This window comes from Trachinotus anak, unplaced genomic scaffold (genome assembly GCF_046630095.1).
Source record: "Trachinotus anak isolate AG129_WGS33_773 ecotype Australia unplaced genomic scaffold, CSIRO_AGI_Tana_v1 ptg000004l, whole genome shotgun sequence".
NCBI lineage: Eukaryota > Metazoa > Chordata > Actinopteri > Carangiformes > Carangidae > Trachinotus > Trachinotus anak.
Genome location: NW_027273855.1, coordinates 12,819,802 through 12,842,032, shown reverse-complemented (window position 1 = coordinate 12,842,032; position 22,231 = coordinate 12,819,802). Strand labels below are relative to the sequence as shown.

The 22,231-nt window shown below is 40.9% G+C and overlaps 1 protein-coding gene across 1 annotated transcript; it reads left to right on the top strand.

The window, feature by feature from the left end:
• The first annotated feature begins 991 nt into the window (after positions 1 to 991).
• slc6a17 (solute carrier family 6 member 17) lies at positions 992 to 21,364 on the top strand. Its single transcript, XM_071476038.1, has 12 exons — positions 992 to 1,340; positions 5,083 to 5,510; positions 8,989 to 9,146; positions 10,431 to 10,557; positions 12,113 to 12,294; positions 13,072 to 13,182; positions 14,118 to 14,359; positions 14,481 to 14,673; positions 15,499 to 15,691; positions 15,786 to 15,945; positions 16,250 to 16,412; positions 16,544 to 21,364. The coding sequence occupies exons 2-12, from the start codon at positions 5,210 to 5,212 to the stop codon at positions 16,904 to 16,906; spliced, it is 2,193 nt and encodes a 730-aa protein (XP_071332139.1). The 5' UTR covers positions 992 to 1,340; positions 5,083 to 5,209; the 3' UTR covers positions 16,907 to 21,364.
• Positions 21,365 to 22,231: the final 867 nt, after the last annotated feature.

Genomic DNA, 22,231 nt, shown 5'->3' with positions numbered 1-22,231 from the left:
TAAGTATAATGGTAAACTGTCACTGCTGCAGGGATCCATCAGTGTCTGACACACTAGTAGCACATTCCAGCTCTAAATACACTAATCCCTCAAACAGTATTTGTGTCCTTGTTTGACTCACACCTTCTAACAGCCTCATTTTCACTCTCTAATCTTGTTCTGTGGTGACAGAAGGAGGATGTTGCCATGAGCTGCTCTCTGAAACACCTCTGTGCACGTTGCAACTGCACTATTCACCTTATTCACCTGCCTTAAGGTCTAAAATTATCCTTACAACAACTCCCTGACTTACCTCTGAGTTGCTTGATAATGATCCATCTCCTCATTCAGACACAGAATTACATGCAAAAAAAAAAGGTCATGTAAACTTCTACTGATGTCTGTTGTGTGAAAAGAAAAAAAAGAAAAAGAAAAGGCCACCCAGTGAGGCAGGGAAAAAAAAAAATACGGAGTGCGGAGTAGTGGGAGACAGAGCCAAGGGCAGAATAAATTGCTTGTGTCAGAGAGAAAAATGACTGTGCCACAAATTTTCTGCACTTGAGAAACAGCTATTAGGAATCGCTGTCCTTTCACACCTATTTTAGCCTCCATCACTGTGGGCATAACAAATTCTAACATCAAGCACCTCCTCTGTAACAGTGTCAGATCAGATGAATTCATAGTTCTGTTCCTTTCTTATACTTCTGTAGAGAATAATAATGGAGGTAATAATAATAATAATAATAATAATAATAATAATAATAATAATAATAAGAGCTGCTGGGAAAGCATTTTGACTAATCCAAACACCATTTGCACAAGCAGCATATTCAATCACTTCGTCTGATGAGCCTGAATGAAAGCTACCTGTGTGAACACTGCAGATGTTCTCTCTGGATCAGCTGCTGACGTGCGCAGGAGCGGGTGAGTCAAACCTGCGTCAGACTTCGTCGTGACTTGCCATAGTAATTTCTTCATCCTATGGGTGGGGGCGGGGGGGGGGGGGGGTCCTGTCTGATTTATCCCACAACACAGCGACTACCACGTGGAAACGAGAGGTGTGAGTGTGGGCTCTTGCAGACCATCGTTAGGAACACAGTGAAGTGAGACGAGCGGCTGCAATAACCTGTTACTGTTAACGTTATCGCGGTGACCGAACTCGTGGCGGGCGCTGAGCTCCTGCGTCAGACTTTACGCACCATGCGCCCTGTGCGGCCGGGAGCTCTGTGATTTCGCATCTCTTTGCGCGCAGAGATGCTGCACACGGAGACAGTGCCTGAATGAAGACACCGCGCACCCACTTCGGAGTCATACTGCCGCGCCGACCTGGGCGTCGTAACCCGCTCTGCACAGCACATCAGGTAGGAATGACACTCTCGGAACCAATTTGACCGTATGATCCATTTAAATACACGTTAATCTGTGGTTGTAGTTATAGATGTGAATCGCTCGAATAACCAGCGATAGCTCACGACGCCCTCCTCTTGAAGTCACTTGATGGAAAAACCAGCGTCAGCTTTCACCCCATCACCTGACAAACGGTGATTTCGCCGCGACATTGACGGTGAGCGTCGCTCATTAATCCTCCGCGTTTGACGACGTGTGTCCAAATTTGGCAGGAATATGATCAGCTCTGCGATCACCTGCTGACTTACATTGGTGCTGTTTGCATCTTGGCATTGCTATGATCAGGTGATTCATTTGACCTTGACAAGGCATCAGAGGTTATATCCCCGTAAAGTCAGCCCTCAAGCTCTATACGGTACATGGGCCTGTGTGTAACGTGTCTGGAGGATATCTGAACATGGCCATGCAGGGGCTGTCTTGCAACTGTCATAATCGCTGTGTTGTTCAGGATCAAATCCCAGTGAGATGGGAGCTGAGTGACTTCTCTCCAGACATTATACTTTGCAATGACACCAGATGTAAAAGCTGCATTTGAATCTGCCTGTGATGGCTGCCTGACTGACACTGCAATAGATCCTACTACAGACTATTACCTCCAGCTTTGCCACAATCTATCCCACCCCCCGCCCCCCTGCCATCCTGTCACAGCAGCTTCACGTTATTTGCAGCTGTCCTTCAGGGAATATCACGATTGTCCGTTTGAGATGGTGAGAGGAGAGGCAGGCGACCACTGATGCTGCAGAGATGGGATTTCAATTTTGCAGGCAGAGCCATTGCTTAGCAACCAGACTAGATAAAAGTGGAGACAGGGAACCTGTGCTGGTACATCATCAACACCAAACTATGGTGTAGTCTGTGGAGACGTGGGAATATATAGTTCCAGGAACACACATCTGGCTCCCTGGAGGCTTTTGCACGTTTGTCACAAGGGTCTGTCACTACTGTTCCCATCACTTTTAAGAACACCTACATACCTCACTGTCTCCCACAGCTTTTCCTTTGAATGAATAGGTTCTTAACACTGCTGACTCCGTGCATCTTATTCTCTTTTGTGCATTTTTTTCAGAGTATTGTGGAAAAGAAAAACACTTGTGGCCACCTGCTATGTTTCCCTCAGATAGAAATTGATTACTCAGTCATTCTGTAACAGTTTCTTGTACTGTATGTGAAGTCCTGCTGTCTCTGTCATGTGCCATCTGTGTCAGCACGTTCTGTGAAACCCTGAAAGTTGCTGGTGTATTTCGGCATCAAAATTGAAAACCTTCACGGCACACGATTAGAGAGACAGAGTGAAAATCCATCAGCCTTATATGTCTAACCATCATCTTAACCCATAAGTAGTATTTGGGGCAATTTGTTACTAACTATACCTACATTTCCATCCCTTCAAAAAGTGGGGCAAAACACTGTGTAAACAGTCTTTCAGCGATCCAACTCCACACAGCTTTAAAAAAAAAAAAACAACTCAGCAACTTGACCAAAAAACTCATTTTTGTTTTCAAACATACACATCATTGCCTCACACCTCATTCAGAGAGTGTTCAGTGATGACTCAGTGTTATGTAGTTGTAGACTGCTGTGGAAAGGTCACTGCTGTTCTGGGATCTGTGTTGAGCTTGCAGCCACAGAGCTGCTGCATGTCGTGACTGCAGGGGCTCGTCGCCACCGTTAAGGAATGTGATGTGCGTGCTGCTGGTGCAGCTTTTGGGTGGGCTTTAGAGTCCGGCCGGCTGGCAACGGTTCATGAGAAGTCACTACGAATAAAAGCCGAGCTCTGATTTCAGTCGGCTGCATCTGTTTTCAGATTAGAGGCCTTGTCTCCAGATCAAACACCTCTGGTCTCTATTCTCTGTCCTTGAGCTGCCAGAATCTGAAAACTCAGATCTCGTTCATCTCACACAGCTCATTCATTGTTAAGAGGGCCTAAAGTTCATATATAGTAAATGCCAAATGTCTCACAGTGTTTTCACGTAATTTCAAACACCAGCCTACACAAGCATCTTGACATTTTGAGTGTTTCATGCTTGGGGCAACACATTTCCATTTTAATTTAAACCGATCAGATCTTCAGTGTTTACAGGGTTTTGAAACAGGTTTTATAGAGGTACTGTTTCACTCAGCAAATTCCATATGCAGCATTAAAGGGGAATAAAAGAAGACTGGTTCTTCAAGCATTTGCATGCTTTGTCTGACAATGTTTAATCAATGTGTATATTTTTAGCCTGTTATTCACTAGTGATCACAAGATGAGACATGTCAGGATCTGGGTGGTTTACTGCTGCTGCGGAAACAAACAAACAAACAGCAGCAGTTACCTGTAAAATACTCATTTATGCCGGAGCTTCAGACCTTCTGGAGTTTCTGATGCAGTAGCTCTTGTGCTGCATTGTGATCTACACCAGTTTCTGTCAAGAGAGGCACTACACACAGGATTGTAGGATTATTAGTGGGTTTTTGCAAAGGGTTTTTGATAAGCTAACAAATAACAGAGAACCTGGAGAGAGTAACTTTCCAGACAGGTTTCCTCAGTAGGACAACAGCCAGTTAATGCTGGAGCACAGAGAACTGGACTCTCTCAATGTCAGTAGAGACAGTAATAACTGATGAAATCTGTGCTTAGAGGCTTCAATTTTATTGCACTGTGTTCTCCTGAGACCAGTAGTCACAGAGACAGACTGCCCACTGCTGTTCATGCTATTCACATGACTCAACTTTAGTATAATGGGCTCTGCTGTGAAAAGGATTGTAATTCAATCAGTGTGTCTCGTTCACCGTAATGAAGTGGATTACTGAAATACCTCTCTTATTGCTGCCGTTTTTCCACCATTTTAAAATACTCTGTGTACTGTGTGCTACAGTATGAAGTATCCAACAGGAAAGGCAGCGACATGATTAGGAGCCAAATGGTTCAAGTCTCTTGTCACAAGTCTGGCTAGTTTTCCAATAATGCTGTGTAGGGCTGCATGTTACTAGTTATTGATTGATTTGATTATTTTGTCAATAATCAGTAGAAAAAAAGGGAAAAAGACATAAAGCCAGTTCATGGGTCAAAACATGTAGCATGTAGATGGATTTACTGTAGAGCTGCAACTATTGGCTTTTTCTTTATCGATTACTATTATGCTGATTACTTTCTTGATTAATTGTTTAGTCTGTAAAATGACACAAAATAGTAAAAAATCCATCCCAGTTTCTCCAACTCCAAGGTGACAGCTTTTGATGTCTTTTTTGGGCTGAGCAACAGTTTATTACAAAAAGATATTCAGTTGTAAAACAATAATATCAAGCAGAAAAAACAAGTAAGCACTTTTTGGAAATTTTTGCCTGAAAATGTATTCATTGACTAACGATAACCACTCTGACGATGGCCTAGTCGATTAATCAATTAATCGATTATTCGCTGCAGCTCTAATTTACTGTGTGACCTGTCTACAATGCTAAAGCTGGAATGGCAACTGACCTTTAACTCTTTGAAAGTTCTTAAACCATTTTTAGTCATACTCATCTACCTGCTTGAATGTTTTGACATTCAATTAGTGTAAGGTTCTCTGTGTTTCCTGAGGGAAAAGGTTGCCAAATGCAGATGGCAAGGAAGAACATCTAAGTTATAACATCTAACATCTCAGTAGAAAATGTGCAAAAGTTTTTGCTAAGCACTTGCATTTACTGTCTGTCTCCAACTATGTCTCTTTACAGATTTAAGAAGAAAGCACAACTTTCTTTCCCTGGCACTTTCCCAGCTTCTTCCTCCTCCTCATCTCACACTCTCCTCTTCTTGCCACCACCACCTTCACCCTTCTGACGGAGCTCCTGTGTCGCAGCCATGCCAAAGAACACCAAGGTGACCCAGCGGGAGCACAGCAATGAGCCTGTCACTGAGTCTGTGGCTGACCTGCTGTCTCTGGAGCACCCCATGGACTATAAGAGCAGTCAGATGAGTATGGGCCTAAGTCCTGGCGCAACTGCTCCAGGAAAGGCCCTGCTACCCTCTCCTGACCCAGACGCTGAGGATGGCCGACCAGCTTGGAACAACAAGCTGGAGTACATTCTGGCCCAGGTGGGCTTCTCTGTGGGTCTGGGTAACGTCTGGAGGTTTCCCTACCTTTGCCAGAAGAACGGTGGAGGTAGGTGAAAGGATGTCTGTACATGATTTTGTTGTATTTTAGCAATTCTGTCTGTGTCTGTCTGAACCACAGAAACCTGAAAGGTTTGTGTAGACCAATGTGCAAAGCATAGTAACACTTCCCGGGTTTGAAAGTCAGTTCCTAATTAGGCCACCCAGGGTGAACATGTGTACCCTCGGGGTGCTGAGTAATTGTTAACAACGAGAAATGTTGTGCTGAGTCAAGGCTGTTAATGTGAATTTTTTTTATTAGTCCTGTAAAATCCTCAATAAAACAAGTGGCCAGATGGGAGTAATTAACTTAATGGTATGTAACGATTTTGATTTTGTTCTTTTGTTTGAGCATGGGATTTCTTCACCGTCCACAGTTTTGTCCAGGATACAAAACTGTTCCTGGCAACTATTTGCTGAGATATGATTTGAATGAGGATGCCCAGTGGACTTGGTGATTTGAGTGAAATTTAATGCTGTAATGCGTTATCTCATAAAACCATTTGCATCACATTACAGAAATACATACTTCTCAGCACCAGATGAAGTCAACAAACACTGTTCTGTGTTTTCTGTCTGGAGTTGCACCTGAAACACAGAGACAACATTAACCCAGTTACTCTTCCCAGCATGTAGCCTAAACATTTCACTCAAGGAAAAACCAGTTTCATCCAGCTAAAATTTTGCATTGACAAACATTGCCAAATCTCAGCATCGTACGGATGCATCATCATCCTGATCCATTTACCATCTGCTTTTTAGACAGTCAGAGGAGTAAGAGTGGTGAGAAATAATCCACAATGTGACAGAGAGATTTTCTCTCTGTTTGCTGTTAGGTTTGTTCATATCATCTTTAAATACTGATTTCTTCACTGATTTGTCACATCATCATCACTTGATCACTTTCTGGCTTTCTTGGTGAGAGTTAGATGGAAGATCAACACCACTCTCATATCTGTACAATAAATATAAAGCCTCAGCCAACAGCAGGTTATGTTATGCTTTGGTTTGTATGGACAGTACAGATTAAACAAAGAAGATATAACAGGTAAGTTAGTGAGCTTTAGAGGTGGATTTTGTTACCTTTGGACAGAGCCTTTATTCTAAGCTAAGATGCTGGCTTCAGCTTTACATTCATCACACAGACAGTGGCATCAATCTTCTCATCTTACCAACTTTAAGGCTGTGCAATAATTTGATATTATTGACTGTTGGTCAGATCATATGGTGGTGATGTGATCATATCGTGTTATCATTTTACAAAATTCTGTTAACCAAAATCAATTGTAATTAAAACTTTATGTATGTCTTATGTAATACCTTAAAAGGGAAAATGAAATATCTGAGCTTGAAATGTCTCTATTACTCAGCTCGCCCGTTGACTGCAGCCTTCTCCTCTTTGATAAATTGAGGCCTGTCAACCAATTAGCCAACTAATCGTGCAAGTCAGAGGGGTAGTCACTTCAACATTTCTTAATGAAATCTCTCTGCAGCAAGATGTGGTACCACTGAGAGGTCTGGTATTATACAGAGAGATGCTCCAGCTTAGTATTTATATGCTTTTCTTGCAGGTTTCTCAGCCTTATCTCTTTGGTATTATGATTTACGGGCTTTGTGATGAGATGAGAGGGTGGTGATGACTAAGATGGAGGAAGTGGAAAAGTAAACACTGATTTTTTGGGCTTTCAGATATTGTTGGTTCTACCTTGTGTGGGAGGTGTGTGTAAAGAGGGTATTTGAAATGCATGATATAACAAAGCTGAAATGTTTTTTTAATCAGAGTGTGCACATATATTTGTGTTAATTAATGAGTGCATTTTCAATGCTGATTCAGTGGTGGGTGCTGTATTGTCTTGTCTGGGCTTGTCCTAATGATGTCTCTGGTCCATCTTTCCATCTTTGTCCATTACTTTCTTTCTCTTTCTCTCTCTCTCTCTCTCTCTCTCTCTCTCTCTCTCATTGTTTCGAGACAAGTAAATATATATATATATATATATATATATATATATATATATATAAAACATGTTGCCAAGCCACCTTAGGTTAAGCAGTGGCAGTCACAAACAATTATTCTAAATTATTCCGTCTCCCCAATAAATAATTGCATTCAATTAATTTGTATAATCTCGTTTGTGCCTCCTGGTGAAATCTGTTTCTAGTATGATAACATTTGTCTTCACTGCCCACTACAGCAGTAAAGACCATACAAAAGTCCCAAGTAAACCACTGGCAGCTTTAATATTTTTCTATGAATTTGTGATGACCAAGTGGTGAGGTGAACTGGGGTTTAACCCTGCATGGATTCTTGCTTAAAGGATGTAGTTTAATATGTCCTCCAGTGAATTTCTCTGCCGGGGATAAATATAGTAAATATAAGTGTTGGATAGAACAACATGCAGATAGTCTTCACTTTTGAGCCTTACTTGCAGTTGGACAACAGTGACATGAGATCTTGGACATTTGTATCACAGTTTCGGTCTCAGTTTCAGAATCGTTACATCCCTACTATGTACACAAGAAGTGTGCTTAGAAAAAAAAATATTTGTACAAAAGACAATTAATCTTAAACCGGCTAAAGTTGCTGCGTTGAGAGTTATCATAGACCTCATTATGCCAGGCCTGAAGATCCAAATCCTTGACTCTGAGGTTAACCTGAAATGTAATGTATTCTGGATTGATATGACCATGGTCATACCATACAGTATATATGATCATTCACTTCAATCAAGAATGTTTTTAACATCAGAAATCCTTAGATTCATCCTTAATTATAGAACAGACTTACCAGTCAACTTTCCCAGGCAGCTACCTCAACAGTTCCCCAGTAATACATTTTCTTTCCCTCTGCTCCCTGTGTTTGCTCAGAATAGCCACCAAACATCTGTAAAAGTAGGCAGCAGCACAGTAGTCACTTCTAACGATCCAGATAATAATACTACTGTGTAACATGACACTGTGCTCCTGTGCTTGTTTCCTTTGTCTGCTGCAAGCTCTAATAGCTGCTCACAACGTTATCAGTGTTTTTGATCGAGTCAAACGTCACAGTCATTTGTTTTTAGTCTGGAAACAGGCTGCTCACCCCAGCTGTCCATCAGTGTGGGCCCATCCTCTCTGGCTTTGAATGGTTTTGTCACCATGGTGCCCTTTCATGTCTTGATGTAAGCAGGTCTGACAGTGCTCTCTCTCTATTGTACCTTCTCCAAAAAAAAAGATGGCCATATCTGACAAAAGTGGTGAATGGAAGTTGAAGATGAAGACAGAGAATAAAAGAGAAAGGGAAAAGAGGAAGAGAAAGGGAGTGGAAACAGTGAAGTTAGAGTGCTGGAAGATAAAGAGAGTAGACTTTAAAAATAGAACCTGATAGAGAAAATTAAATAATGTCCTTTATTCTGTTATACTACTATACATGGTTTTCAAACATTAAAATAAGCAAAGTAGAGTTACATTCTGCAGTAATTCTTCTTCCCTCTGGCCCTCCTTTGTCTCAGGTGCATACCTGGTGCCCTACTTTATTCTCCTCCTGCTTATTGGCATCCCATTGTTCTTCCTGGAGCTGGCGGTGGGTCAGAGGATCAGACGTGGCAGCATCGGGGTGTGGAACTACGTCTACCCACAGCTAGGAGGCATTGGGGTCTCCAGCCTGATGGCAAGTTCTCACATGAATTCATTATCATCACCTCCAGTTAGTGGAGATACTTTACAATATGGCTTAATTATATATTAATTTACAGGTTGTCCCTAATGTCTTGATTAATGGATGCAGCTCTTAGTTTACAGCCATGGTGTGGCTAGTATAATGTATATAGAGTATCCTATTGCATGCTTACAACTGTTAATTACAGTGTACAAATTTGATAATAAACAAAGTGCAGCTGAGGCTGATGGGAGTGCCTTTAGTTTATATCACACACACACACACACACACACACACACACATATATATATATATATATATATATATATATATATATATATATATATATATATATATATATAGACATTTCACAAAACCCCAAATTTCAACCTCATGGTGGCACCAGAGGAGAAGAGAGAGGTTCACCAAAGTCATTATGATTCCACCTATGGGGACCATGAATGTCTTTGGCAATCCATCCACTGGCAGAAAACCATTTATAAATGATATACAAGTCAGTAATTAGATGTTATAATTAAAGCTAGATTGTCACAAACTGAGAAACCTATTATTTCTTTATTCCTTTTTAATAGTTTTTTGCTGGAATGGTAAGCACTAATAAATGGTTGATTAATAATTATCTGTAAAGAGTGTTTCAGACCAAGGACTCTGGGCTCTGCGGTTGCTGTCGGATTTGCAATGGTGACTTTTCTCACTTTCACAACTCAGCTCAGTGTTAGACATGTTATGTGCAGAGACAACAAACATGCTGTTGACCTCAGTCCTCTGCCTGCTCGTATTACTTCCTGGCATGCAAAGACCAGTGCTGATCATTGTCATAATCTGTCCCCGTCATCGGCAGGGGTAGTGACCCATCACATTTTCATCCCATCAGGGTCATCAACCTAAAATATATTCAGTTAGAGGCTGAGTTGGTCAGTCAGTGATCTACTGCACTGTCAGTCATACTCATAGTGATTTCATCAATCTAGTGTAAAAGAGGGGAGGGAGAGGCCTAACCTAGGGCAGTGAGGCGTGTGGCAGCTCAGATGTGGCAGAGAGAGATTCAGCAGCTATAAATACCTTCTCAAAGCGGACCCCAGCCTTAGCCGCTGAGAGCAAACAGCTCAATAATTCATACGCTCTACAACTTAAGCTGTGTGCTGTGAGCCCTGACTCCAGAAGAGGCGTTTACCTCAATAAACTGCATGCTGTTCCTCCCCAGTGCTGTTTGTATATTTGTGTCATTGTTTTTATGAGTGAGACATGTTGTTGTTTTCTCTCATTTCCCCTCAGGTTTGCGGTTTCGTGGGCCTCTATTATAACGTGATTATCGGCTGGAGCATCTTCTATTTCTTTCAGTCTTTCCAGTATCCGCTGCCTTGGGCTGAGTGCCCCATCCAGAGAAATGGAACCCAAGCCAGTGAGTCAACAAAACACAATACACTGTACAATACACAGATGACAGATATACACATACTCTAGAAGTATAATAGAGATGTACAGCAAAAGACAATACCATAGCTTTTTATTGTAAAGCCCTTGACATCAAGTAGAGGAAAAATGAATACTGCAGAGTCCTTCAGCACAACTCCATATTCAGCAAAGTATCTCACCAGCAGCAGACACACAGGCAGCTCAACACTATGCAGGGCGTTGCTTAAAGCTGCAGAACATTGAAGCAGCTTGCTTCACTGTGGCCATGTCTCTTCGGGCCAACAGAGATGTGATTTTCTGTCTCTGTAGCTGGGATGGCCCTGCACTTCATTCTACAGAGCAACTCTGTTGACAAGGCCTTTCAGATAGTATGACCCAGTCGACTGTGTCAGTACCTCGAATGGCCGGCAGCTGTAGTGGAGGAGCATACAGGCTTTGGCAGAGTAAAGGGCATCAGGTTCATTAGCATTTGAGGGTAGGATGTCAACGCTGCTTATGATTATGAATGCAGCGGGGATGCTGCTAGGATTTAGTCTATTTATGTGCAGAGTTGGAAAATACAGTAACTAGGTACATTTACACAAACCATTTACCAATAATTATGTGCTTAAATGGAGTATTTCCATTTTAGTCGACTTAAAATTATTATCCTTTTTACTCGTTACTTTGCAGATGCATAACAGGGCTGCAACTTATTTTAATTTTTTTTTTTCCTATTTTTTCCCAGAACATAAAGTGACATCTTCAGATTTCCTTTTTATTCAAAACTTGACAAGTGAAAAAAAATGTACAGTGAAATTATTTCAGTTCTATAACAGTTCTTCAAGACAAACAAACTTATTTTAAGAGTTTTCTGGAAAAGAATGTCAGTATCTTGAAATAAGTCAGTATAATAAAATTTTGTTGCGTTGGACCAAGAAAAAATAGACATATTTAAAAAAAAAAAGAAGAAGAAGTTCTGCATTCTGTTTTGGACACTTCTTTAAATAATCTCACTGTATTCTGGTATTTCTTTCTCTTACTCCAAGAAAATGACTGAGGTATTTCTGACTCAATATTAGATCAAAATGACTTGTTAAGACTGACATTTTTACATTTTTTGTATTAAAGAATGTGTATTAGAATGTGTAACTCGACCCGCTACAAAGAAAAAATTCTGCTTACATAGAAATGCAGCAGTAATAATAATCTATAGAATATAACCCTCTAAAAGGAGCCTCTCTGCAAAATGAGTATGTTACTTTTGATTTAGGTTAATGTACCTTTTGCAGGTCATGTTTTTCTACTTTTATTTTGGTCAAATTTCAATGTAATACTTTTACTTTATGAAGTAAGTTTATGTTGTGGTATTGCCCCTTTTACTTTTACTTTAACTGAATACTTTCCACCACTGCCTATTTACAAATATATTTATCTGACAGATATAATTATAGAAATATTTGAAGTTTCTTGTAAAACCTATCACCAAGTTGGGTGTCCGTTTATTTTGTAACTCCAGATTGTTTATGCCATTTCCCTGCCTTTCCTCGTTGCTGTTGTAGTTGTGGAGCCGGAGTGTGAGAAGAGCTCAGCCACCACTTATTTCTGGTACCGCCAGACTCTCAACATAACCAGCACCATTGACGACACCGGCGGCCTGAATTGGAAGATGACCCTGTCCCTGCTGGTGGCCTGGATCATGGTCTGCATGGCTGTCATCAAGGGCATCCAGTCCTCTGGGAAGGTATGGGGTCTCCAAGGCTTCACAGCAGAGGCTGAGCCTGCAAACTATAGAGATTAACTGTGAATTTAACTCAGCACAAAATAGAGTCTGTATAAAGACGTACACAATAAATCATTTTAACAAAAGCTTTAAAATTCTATTTCTAATCACTGATTCATCTTTTTCAGTGAGTATTGTATTCACTCTGCTAATGCTTTTCAATCAAAGGCAATATGCTGAAGCCTGTCATCAGTACTTGTCTATTTTTGGATCCATCTATATTATGGAAGAGAAAGACGTGCAACATTAATAAGCTTAAACTAAACCAAGCAAAGACTTGTTCAGGATGCAGATGGAAAATGCTCCGTTTGGCAACAACTGTAACAACATCCTGTAATCTCGATCCAAAGAGTGAGTCATAAACCACAGCACAACATCCAGCCCACAGTTTCAATAGGAAAATAAACAGCAGAGAGCAGATCGCCAAGGTCTGACACGGTTTTTTAAACTCTAAATTTAGTAATCCAATTATCATAGTCCATGCTGCAGTGGTTCCCTGAAATGCTGCAGGAAGGATTTTTGACTCATCTCTCCAAACCTCAAGAAGTCCTCTTCACATTTGATGAGAGTTCACAGATTCAGTGCCAAACAAACACAAAGCAGGTTTGGGATTTATTCATTGTGTGTGTGTGTGTGTGTGTGTGTGTATTGTTGCAGTTCCTCCTCCATGTGTGAGGCCTCAGAAGAGCGTGTCCATGGCAACGCTGTGTGATGTACTTGACTTTCTCTTTCTCTTAGGTGATGTACTTCAGCTCTCTCTTCCCGTATGTGGTGCTTTTCTGCTTCCTGGTGCGAGGTTTGATGCTGAAGGGAGCGGTGGATGGCATCGCTCACATGTTCACCCCTAAGGTGAGACGAAAAACATTGTGATTTTAACCGCAAAAAAACACAAATTACATTTACAATTACAATTTACAGGAAAAGACAGCAGGTGATAGTTTGCTGCAAAATGTAATGGTGGTGAGCAGGAAGGGAAAAGGTCTCAAGCTTGCTGCTGTTTCGGGCCCGATCATTCATTCACAGACTGTTGGCCAGACAGATATGTAATTTAAATGACGCTTTGTCTATGCAAGCTGTTCACCCTCAAGTGGCTGATGGTTTCAGTTCCTTTACCACCAAGGCCATTCAGATCCACTCATAGAAAATGTCATTAATATTCACATTATGTCAAGTTTTGGGTTGATACTTCCCTCTAGTGGTGAATGTCTGTGATTGCATATAAACAAAGGAAACCAAATAGCATCATTAAAATTGGACCATGTGCTGACAGGATGTGTCAATGAAGAAAGTAGAAAACAACAGAGAGAAAAGACAGATCCATAGATTTATTGCTTTTACAAAACACAGTGAAATTAACTTTTAGCCTTAAGTCATCATCAGGGGTCTGATGGAGCTTCAATGAATTTCAAATGCAGTATATTGCGACAGGGGTAAACTTGTGGATTTCTCTGTATTATGAATTATTAAAACTAAAAAGCTACCTTTAAGAAGGTACAGTTTTTACTGAATATTTCTTTATTCAATGTTCATTTCCCACATATGTGGTTCTGTTTAAACAAATGCATGTTGCATGGCCAATCATTGTTCAAATCTGCAGAACTTTATTTTGAAATCTGTTCCCAATCTCAAATTTTCCAAAGAAACCAAATATGGTGAGGCAGATGTAGAATATGAAGTGCGAACTTGTAGTGAGAACATCAAAGCGTTTTTAGGAGGATAACTGAGAGCAAATATGATTTAATCCGTCACTAATCTGTTACATTTTTTTCCTTTCTTGTCTCCAGCTGGAAAAAATGTTGGAGCCTCAGGTGTGGAGAGAGGCAGCCACACAGGTCTTCTTTGCCCTTGGTTTGGGCTTTGGAGGCGTCATCGCTTTCTCCAGCTACAACAAGCGAGACAACAACTGCCACTTTGATGCAACGCTGGTCTCCATCATCAACTTTGTTACCTCCATCCTGGCCACCTTAGTGGTGTTTGCTGTGCTCGGGTTCAAGGCGAATGTAATGAATGAGAAGTGTGTTGTCGAGTGAGTGTTAAATACTGTAACACCTGCTACCTGACCTGTCTGTCTCAGGCAGCCGTTTTCACTGTAATCTTCACTCACTAACATGTCCATCTTCTCCACGTCTCCAAATATTCGGGTGCAGGAATGCAGAGAAGATCCTGGGCTACCTGAACACTGGTGTGCTGAGCAGAGAGCTCATCCCTCCTCACATCAACTTCTCCCACTTGTCCGCCGGGGACTACGCAGAGATGTACGGCGTCATTAAGACGGTAAAGGAGGACAGCTTCGGCCAGCTTGGCCTGGACGCCTGTGTGCTGGAGGACGAACTCAACAAGGTCTGTGAGCAAGACTTTAAAAGCTGAGATGAGAATATGATTCTTTATCTGTATATTCAGAAACATGAGAAAAACAGTTGGGATGTAAAGAAGCAGTTTATGTGTAAGAGATAATACGTGGACCCTATGAAAAATAACAGTTAAGGTAGGTTGCAGCATTAGGTGAAACAGAATAGTCTTTTTTCTGCTGGACTATTATTTTCAATATCAGGACAGAATTAGAGGCTTTTTTCCAACTATCAACCATTCGTCTGTAGTCAGGTTAGTTTCACCAGTGAGAATTACTGTGCTTCATCATGAGGTGCTGGTACAATGGTGGTCAAACTTTTGATTGAGTTGACTGTTTAAAGAATTTTAAGACACCAAACCATAGTATAACAGCTTGTTCAGTTTCACTTTGCTCTTTGCTGCCTGGAAGATTCTATGGGTATTTTATTAGGAAGTTACTATGCAGGCGACTGGGTCATTTCTACAACACTTTTTGATGCTGCTTTGTTATCGTCTTCTAAACCAGTGGTTGATAAATGTTTTGGTTTGATACCCCTAAAATCGAAGCAGTGTCTTTTTGCAACCCCTGTCACCAGCTCCATTGATCTGCCAGTTTTGAGCAGCCCAGTTAAAGCATTATTTTTGCCTTGTGTTATCTGTCATATGTTATTAGTGTGTTAATTAGCTTTGAATCTTCAGTTCCAGTTTATGTTGATATGCTTAAATGTACTATAATTAATTAACCCAGAAATGGAAGTTAAGTGGTTGATTTTCCAAATAGCAGCACATTAGCTTGACCTTTGTGAACCTCTTCCCCTCCTTCTCTCCATCGTTCAGGCGGTTCAAGGCACTGGTTTGGCATTCATCGCCTTCACAGAGGCCATGACACATTTCCCTGCCAGTCCCTTCTGGTCTGTCATGTTCTTCTTCATGCTCATCAACTTGGGCTTAGGAAGCATGATTGGCACCATGACCGGCATCACCACACCCATACTGGATGCTTTCAAGATCCGCAAGGAGATCCTGTGTGGTGAGCCTTGACTCTGGTTATTCAGATCAAAATTCTTGCACTTGATCAAATTTAAGTATTTCTCATTGTGACTGTTTCCCCTTCTCTCCCTCAGTGTTTTGCTGTGTCGTAGCCTTCCTGTTGGGCCTGCTGTTTGTGCAGCGTTCAGGGAACTACTTCGTCACCATGTTTGATGACTACTCAGCTGGTTTGCCTCTCACTGTGGTGGTGATCTTGGAGAACATCTCTGTAGCCTGGATCTATGGCACAAAGAGGTAACATGACTGGATATGTAGACTGACTCCATATTTGGATGTGACAGATTTTCAGGCAACATGCTTTGTGCCAGGAGCTCTGTTATCTGTTTCAAAACTAGCCAGATGGCTTCATCTATTCCACTTATTGTATTTTTATCACTTTCTCCTTCTCCTTCATTCCTGCCTAAATGTACCTAATTAAATTTTCATGTGCAGAGGTCCTAAATGCACCTAAATGGAATTCAGCCATCATTACATTTATTAGTTTTATAGAGACATACACTAATGGGACTTGTATCTTCCTTCTTGCCTTACATCACAGGTTCATGCAGGATCTGGAAGACATGCTTGGATTCAGGCCCTACTCTTTCTATTACTACATGTGGAGGTATGTGTCTCCAGCTGTCTTGGTGGTGCTCATCGGGGCCACCGTCATCGAGATGGCAGTCAGTCCTGCAGGATACAACGCCTGGGTGGAGTCCGAGGTCAGTGTTCGGTTTCTCCTGTCTATGACCGTGTTCTCTCCTCACTTCTTGCTTCTCTCCCCACCTCATCCCGTTTCTACACTCTTCTCATACCTCTTTCTCTTTTCCCACCACCCTCCTCCCCCTGCTAGGGCTCAGAACGTTTCCTGAACTACCCCCCCTGGGCTTTAACCATGGCCTATAGCCTCATTGTTGCGGCCATGCTGCCTTTACCCATTGTCTTCCTCGTCCGCCACTTCAACCTGGTCTCAGATGGCTCCAACAAGCTGTCCGTCTCCTACCGTAAAGGCATGATGAAAGACATCTCCAACCTGGAAGAGCAGGATGAGCAGCGCTTCATCCTCAGCAAGAACCCCAGCGAGGCTCCCTCCCCGATGCCCGCTCACCGTGCTTACCTGGGCCCCGGTGGCACTCAGGAGATGACCAACACCAACTACGGCACCAGCACCAAGACGGGCTACCAGAACATCGGCTCGCCCGAGTCTGAACTATGATCCACTGAGCTCGTAGATCCTCCCATCCATTAAACCCCAGCCCAGCTTGGAGAGAGGGAGACAGAGGAAGAAAGAGAGGAACAGAGGAAGTCAAGAGGGAGAGAAAAATCACTGCTGGTTGTTGCAATGTTCATCACACCTTAACCCCCAGAGCTGAAACCCTCTATCCCCCCCTTCTCTGCTCCGTCGCTCCCTGCCTGTGGTTCTTCCCTTCTTCCCCATCATAGGATCCATGCTGTTAACTGACCGTAAATCCCAGCTGAGATGAAGGGATCATGGCAATGCGAGTCTCACCTGCTTTGACCAGCTTTTCCATCTGTCAAGGTATTACAGGGGCAGAAAGAGTGGGACAGAGAGGCCCACAGGGGAAGGAATGAAGCTTAGAAAGATCCACTGTGGGCCTAGATACAGGCTTTGTTTTGTAATAAGCTCTTTGAGGTTAAGGTGTGTGCAATGCCAAAATGATTAATGTTGTACTGAAATGTAATCCCATGTGTTTACTAGTCTGGAGAAGGTTATTTTTGAGACAGCTGGATGTTCCTAGCTCTAGGAGATCACCATCTTACTCTTGTTCAGTTGTAGAGGATTGTTATTTGTGGGGACAGGATGGAAGGAGAACATATCTACAGTGTATAACAAAATTTGATTACAAGTTCATCCATAACAGTATGTAATAAGTGATTATGATAGTGTACAGTGTTACAAGCACATTATATCTTTAAGTTTATTGTGCCTATCATGCATCAGCAATAATAACCAGTACAAGTAAGGTCCTCATAAACCTGTGGATCTCCTTCTATCCTCATTTCCCCCACTGATGTAGAATACTATACATATGTGTTGTGCAATAGTCTGAGATGTCACCGTAAATTGTGTATATACACTGAAGTAGTGCAAATCGAGGGAAAACTTTTTGCCTCTTCATTTCTTCTCCATGAACACTGAAGCACAGACACCCGCTATTGTTAGAAAATCTCTGAGCCTTAACACAGAGCAGCACTTTTCTTTTAAACAATCCTCTCCTCGATAAAAACAAGGCTCTGGAGTTGTTGCCAACAGCACTGTACAGATCGTCTCTGTGCTGTTCCAGTCGCAGCTGGCCTAGACAAAGCTTTTCCATTTTAATCAATCATTTTAATCAAGCGGTACCATTTTAATCAATGCCTTAGAAGGGCAGAGGTGGTGGTGCACGAGTAGAGATAAGCAGAGTGGCTTGGTTTTGATCTGCTTCACGCTCATCTGTCTCTGTGTCAGAGAGGCAGACAGAGAAGGAATAGGCAATGTGAGATTTGTCTCTGTGTACGTGCAGATGTGCATGTGCAAGTGTACATGCTCTAGTAGTGTGTTGTCGTCTGTCCCTGAATGAGAGCTCCTGGTGACCCAGCCTGTTTAAAAATAGAGCCATGTTACCCAGGGGAAGCCGTGGCAACGCACCATAGATACAGATCCTCTTCTGATGTGAAGGAGGAAGAGGAGAGTGGACACCTTGCTTTTGTCTGCTCCACCTGCACGGCTGTTTGTTCAGCAATACAGAGATGAGACATTTTACTGTCACTGTCCTACAAGAATATCTCTCTAATGTTGTCTCAGTGATTTGAGTAAGAGGTTCACTGCCATGCTGCGCTTTGGATTAATCATACCTCATCCCTGGGTGAGAGGATAATGTTTAAGTTTAATTGTTGTACATTCCTCAAATTGTGAGCACTATGGACATCATTTCATAAGCACTTCAGTCTATATTTTGATGTCTTTTTGTGAACTAAGGCGTGGAAACTAAAGCCTTTTTATTTTTTATGTATAATGTTGTATGACAATGTATGTTTAGGGGTGTAATGTGGGAAATGTACCATAATATAAATGTTTGGAATAAGTGGTAATACATGATTTTCACCACTGGATGTCTCTGCTTGCAAGCAGAGGAGACCATGACACACTCTCTCCATCTCGTGGCCCCTCCCTGAGACAACACCAATACTTGAGACTGAACAGATGTTGTGTGAAGCTTAGTCAGTCACATTGTTTTGGTGCCTGAACAGCATCGCCGTTGTCTGTTTTGCCTTATTTATTTTTTATTTTTTGTCACTTTGTTTCCTTGATTATGTAGTGTGTTTATGTGATTATGTCTAGTTTGGATAGTTTGGACCAATGTCTCTTCTCATTCACTTGAGCACTTTAATTAGATAGAGACCCTGGAGTTGCACACATCTCACCAAAATTTTGTGGAGTTTAAACATTAATCATAAGAATGCTATCATATATAGTGTGTATGTATGTGTGTGTGTATATATATATATATATATATGTAAATATGTGTATATATATATATATATATATATATATATACACACACACACATGGAGAGGGCTAATGCCCACGAAAGGCACAAGACAAATGTTTCACAAAACCTCTTCTTTCTAATGTATGTTATCACAGAAGATGTTTGTGTTTGCACACACTTTTCTGCATTTTAACAGGTTGTAATCTGGCTTCTTATGATTATAAAATTCTTGCCTTGTTATCATACCAGTGATGATTGATGCTTCCTTGCCATTGGCTGCCACAATCACTGTAAGTCCTCCCTATTTTACGTAATGTAAGTGCTCATGTGGCTTCCAACATGGCTCTTGCATCTGCTCAGGTTTCAGGCTACAATAAGTTGTGTCTGTCACATGACAAGTACCCACAGTGGCTGTGATATTTAGCTTGGTATAAACTAAAATGACGGTAAGATAATAGAATCCCCCATTTATCTACCATAAAACCTCTTATATCATCTGTTTTTTCCACTGTGTCTTATAGATTTGTCTGTTCTTTAACATTCTCTTGTCACATATTTTGTATGTTGATAATAGGATAGAGAAAGTCTGCATTACAGTAAGTGAATGCTGCACTATACAAGCCACTGTGAAAACATAACAGAAGAAAAAGGAAGCAAAAGGATGCTAAAATGTAGCATAGACTTGCAGATATTCTGTGATAAGATACCAGCTGTTTTTGGCCAATTGGTTTGTGATAGCCTCAGGTGAAGACACTCACCTGAATAATATAAAACTGCAGCTTTGGCCATGAGTTAAAGCACATTTAGCAAAGCACAGGAACGTGAGCACAAAGGAGTTTCATGTCCGAGTAGCAGTGGATTTCACCAGTCAATGATTTAAAAATACTGTGAGTCACAAACTTGTAGATCATGTTAGTTATGGTCTGATTCCTGCATCCTCCGAGAGGTTACTGGAGGATAAGGCTTCACTCTGAAATGCACTGCAGTCTTCACAGGAAGCTGAACTGCACCACTAGTTTGTACACCTGTAGCTACAGACTGTTCTGCACAATGTAGAGACCTAGTATAGATTACAAACTTCAGCTAATACTGATGTGGTGGATCTAACACAAAGAGAGCACAATCGCAGCACATGAGTTGAGCTATGGAGTTAAATGATGCCACGTTTCACAAAGGAATTTTCCCTATTTCCACACCAGGCACAGCAGGTCTGGCCTCTAATGTTTCAAAACACTTCCAAGCACTGTTGAAATACTCTGCACAGTGGAAAAATGTCTTCTCATATTGGTTGAAATTGTTTTGCCAGTAATAAGGTATTGGAATTCAGACTTGATAATTCAGATTTATTATTGGAAACAAAGACTCCAACTCCAGGGTCTTTTTGTCTTGTCAGTGTGTCGGTTGTGTTGCATTATGTCCTTCAAAGCAACTTCTAGGTTAACTCAGTTAAATCACTGAGATTAACTCAACAAAAGTAGAGTAATAGTGAATTTATTTAACTGTGCAAATAGTCTTTATGTGACCAAACCATAGTTATATTTATAGTATTTAAGACAATGTATTTAATCTGTACATATTGATGTACATTCTGATAAATTCACATTGAGTATCTATAGTAAGAGTGACAGGGAGTATACTTGAGCTGTAAATAATAATTGTATATTTTGAGATATTTTTTGATTTTTGTACTGTAAGTAATGTTACTTTGGTGTCTGTTGGTTTATGGTGTTAGTGCGTGGTTGTTCTCAATCAAAATAGCAGAGCTGTGACCGTGTGTGTGTGTGTGTGTGTGTGTGTGTGTGTGTGTGTGTGTGTGTGAGTGTATGTGTATATATGAGTGTGTGTGTAAAAGTATATGTAGGTTTTTGATGTTTAAATGTGTGTTTTTTCTCCTCTGTCAGTGTTGTGTGCTGCTGATCTAATCCAGTAGATAAAATCTGGTTGTTACAGTGAACTGGGACCACTAATATAAGCAATCTCTCCTCTGTATTTCTCACTGGAACTGCAGTGGCTTCCAGCACAAAACTGGCAACACAATCAAGAAGATACGTTTAACTAAAACAGCAAGACAGAAACAGCGAGACAGGAACTTTAGTTTTTTGTTTAAGACAGTGAAACTGTACAAATATGATGGATGAAGCAACCAGGAAATTAAAATTAAAACTTTTATTAAAAAGAAATATGCTGTGTGTGTCGTTTTATTCTAATTTACATGGAGGTTCAAATGCAAAGATGTGCCATTCTGATCATAGCTTTGTTTATGCCAACGTTATGACGTTAATGACTTTACTCATTCATATATCTGGTTTATTTTATATATGTATATATATTATGGCATGCCGTTTAGGAAATTATTATATATAATATGAAGTTAAGTCTGAATATATGGAATGAAACTTGAATATATTTAATGAAAGTCTGAATATACGGAATGAAACTTGAATATATACCATGCGCTTGTATATCAGCTTCTACCTGAAGTATTATTTCAGCCAACATCTCCGTAAGAGACTCGTAAACTCCTTCAAGAATGATGCATAAAGTTCTTTCGGCAATGTTTTGTTGAAAATGATTACTATGATCCTCAAGGCGACGGGATATAGACTCCAAGCTGTTTGTGTCATTTGAAGTATGACCAGCTGTTGCGAAAAAGTTTTCCAGTTCAACAAAGTATTGGAATATTTCATCTGATGCCATTTTGTAAAGCCAGGGAATTCCACACACACACACACACACACACACACATACACACACACACACACACACATATATATATATATATATATATATATATATATATATATATATATATATATATATATATATATATATATATATATATATATATATAAAGATGCTATGGGGATTTTTTTGTCTCTATGGAAATTGTAACCGCAGTCATGAGAAGATGTCGCTCTTATCTGCTCCAATCATGAGGCTTCTTTTTAAAAACCTCTCCCCACAACTAGACTGACTAAATAGCTTGGCCCACATCCCACTGACGCAGACATTTGGCCGGAAATGGATGCAGCAGTTTGGTCTGGTAG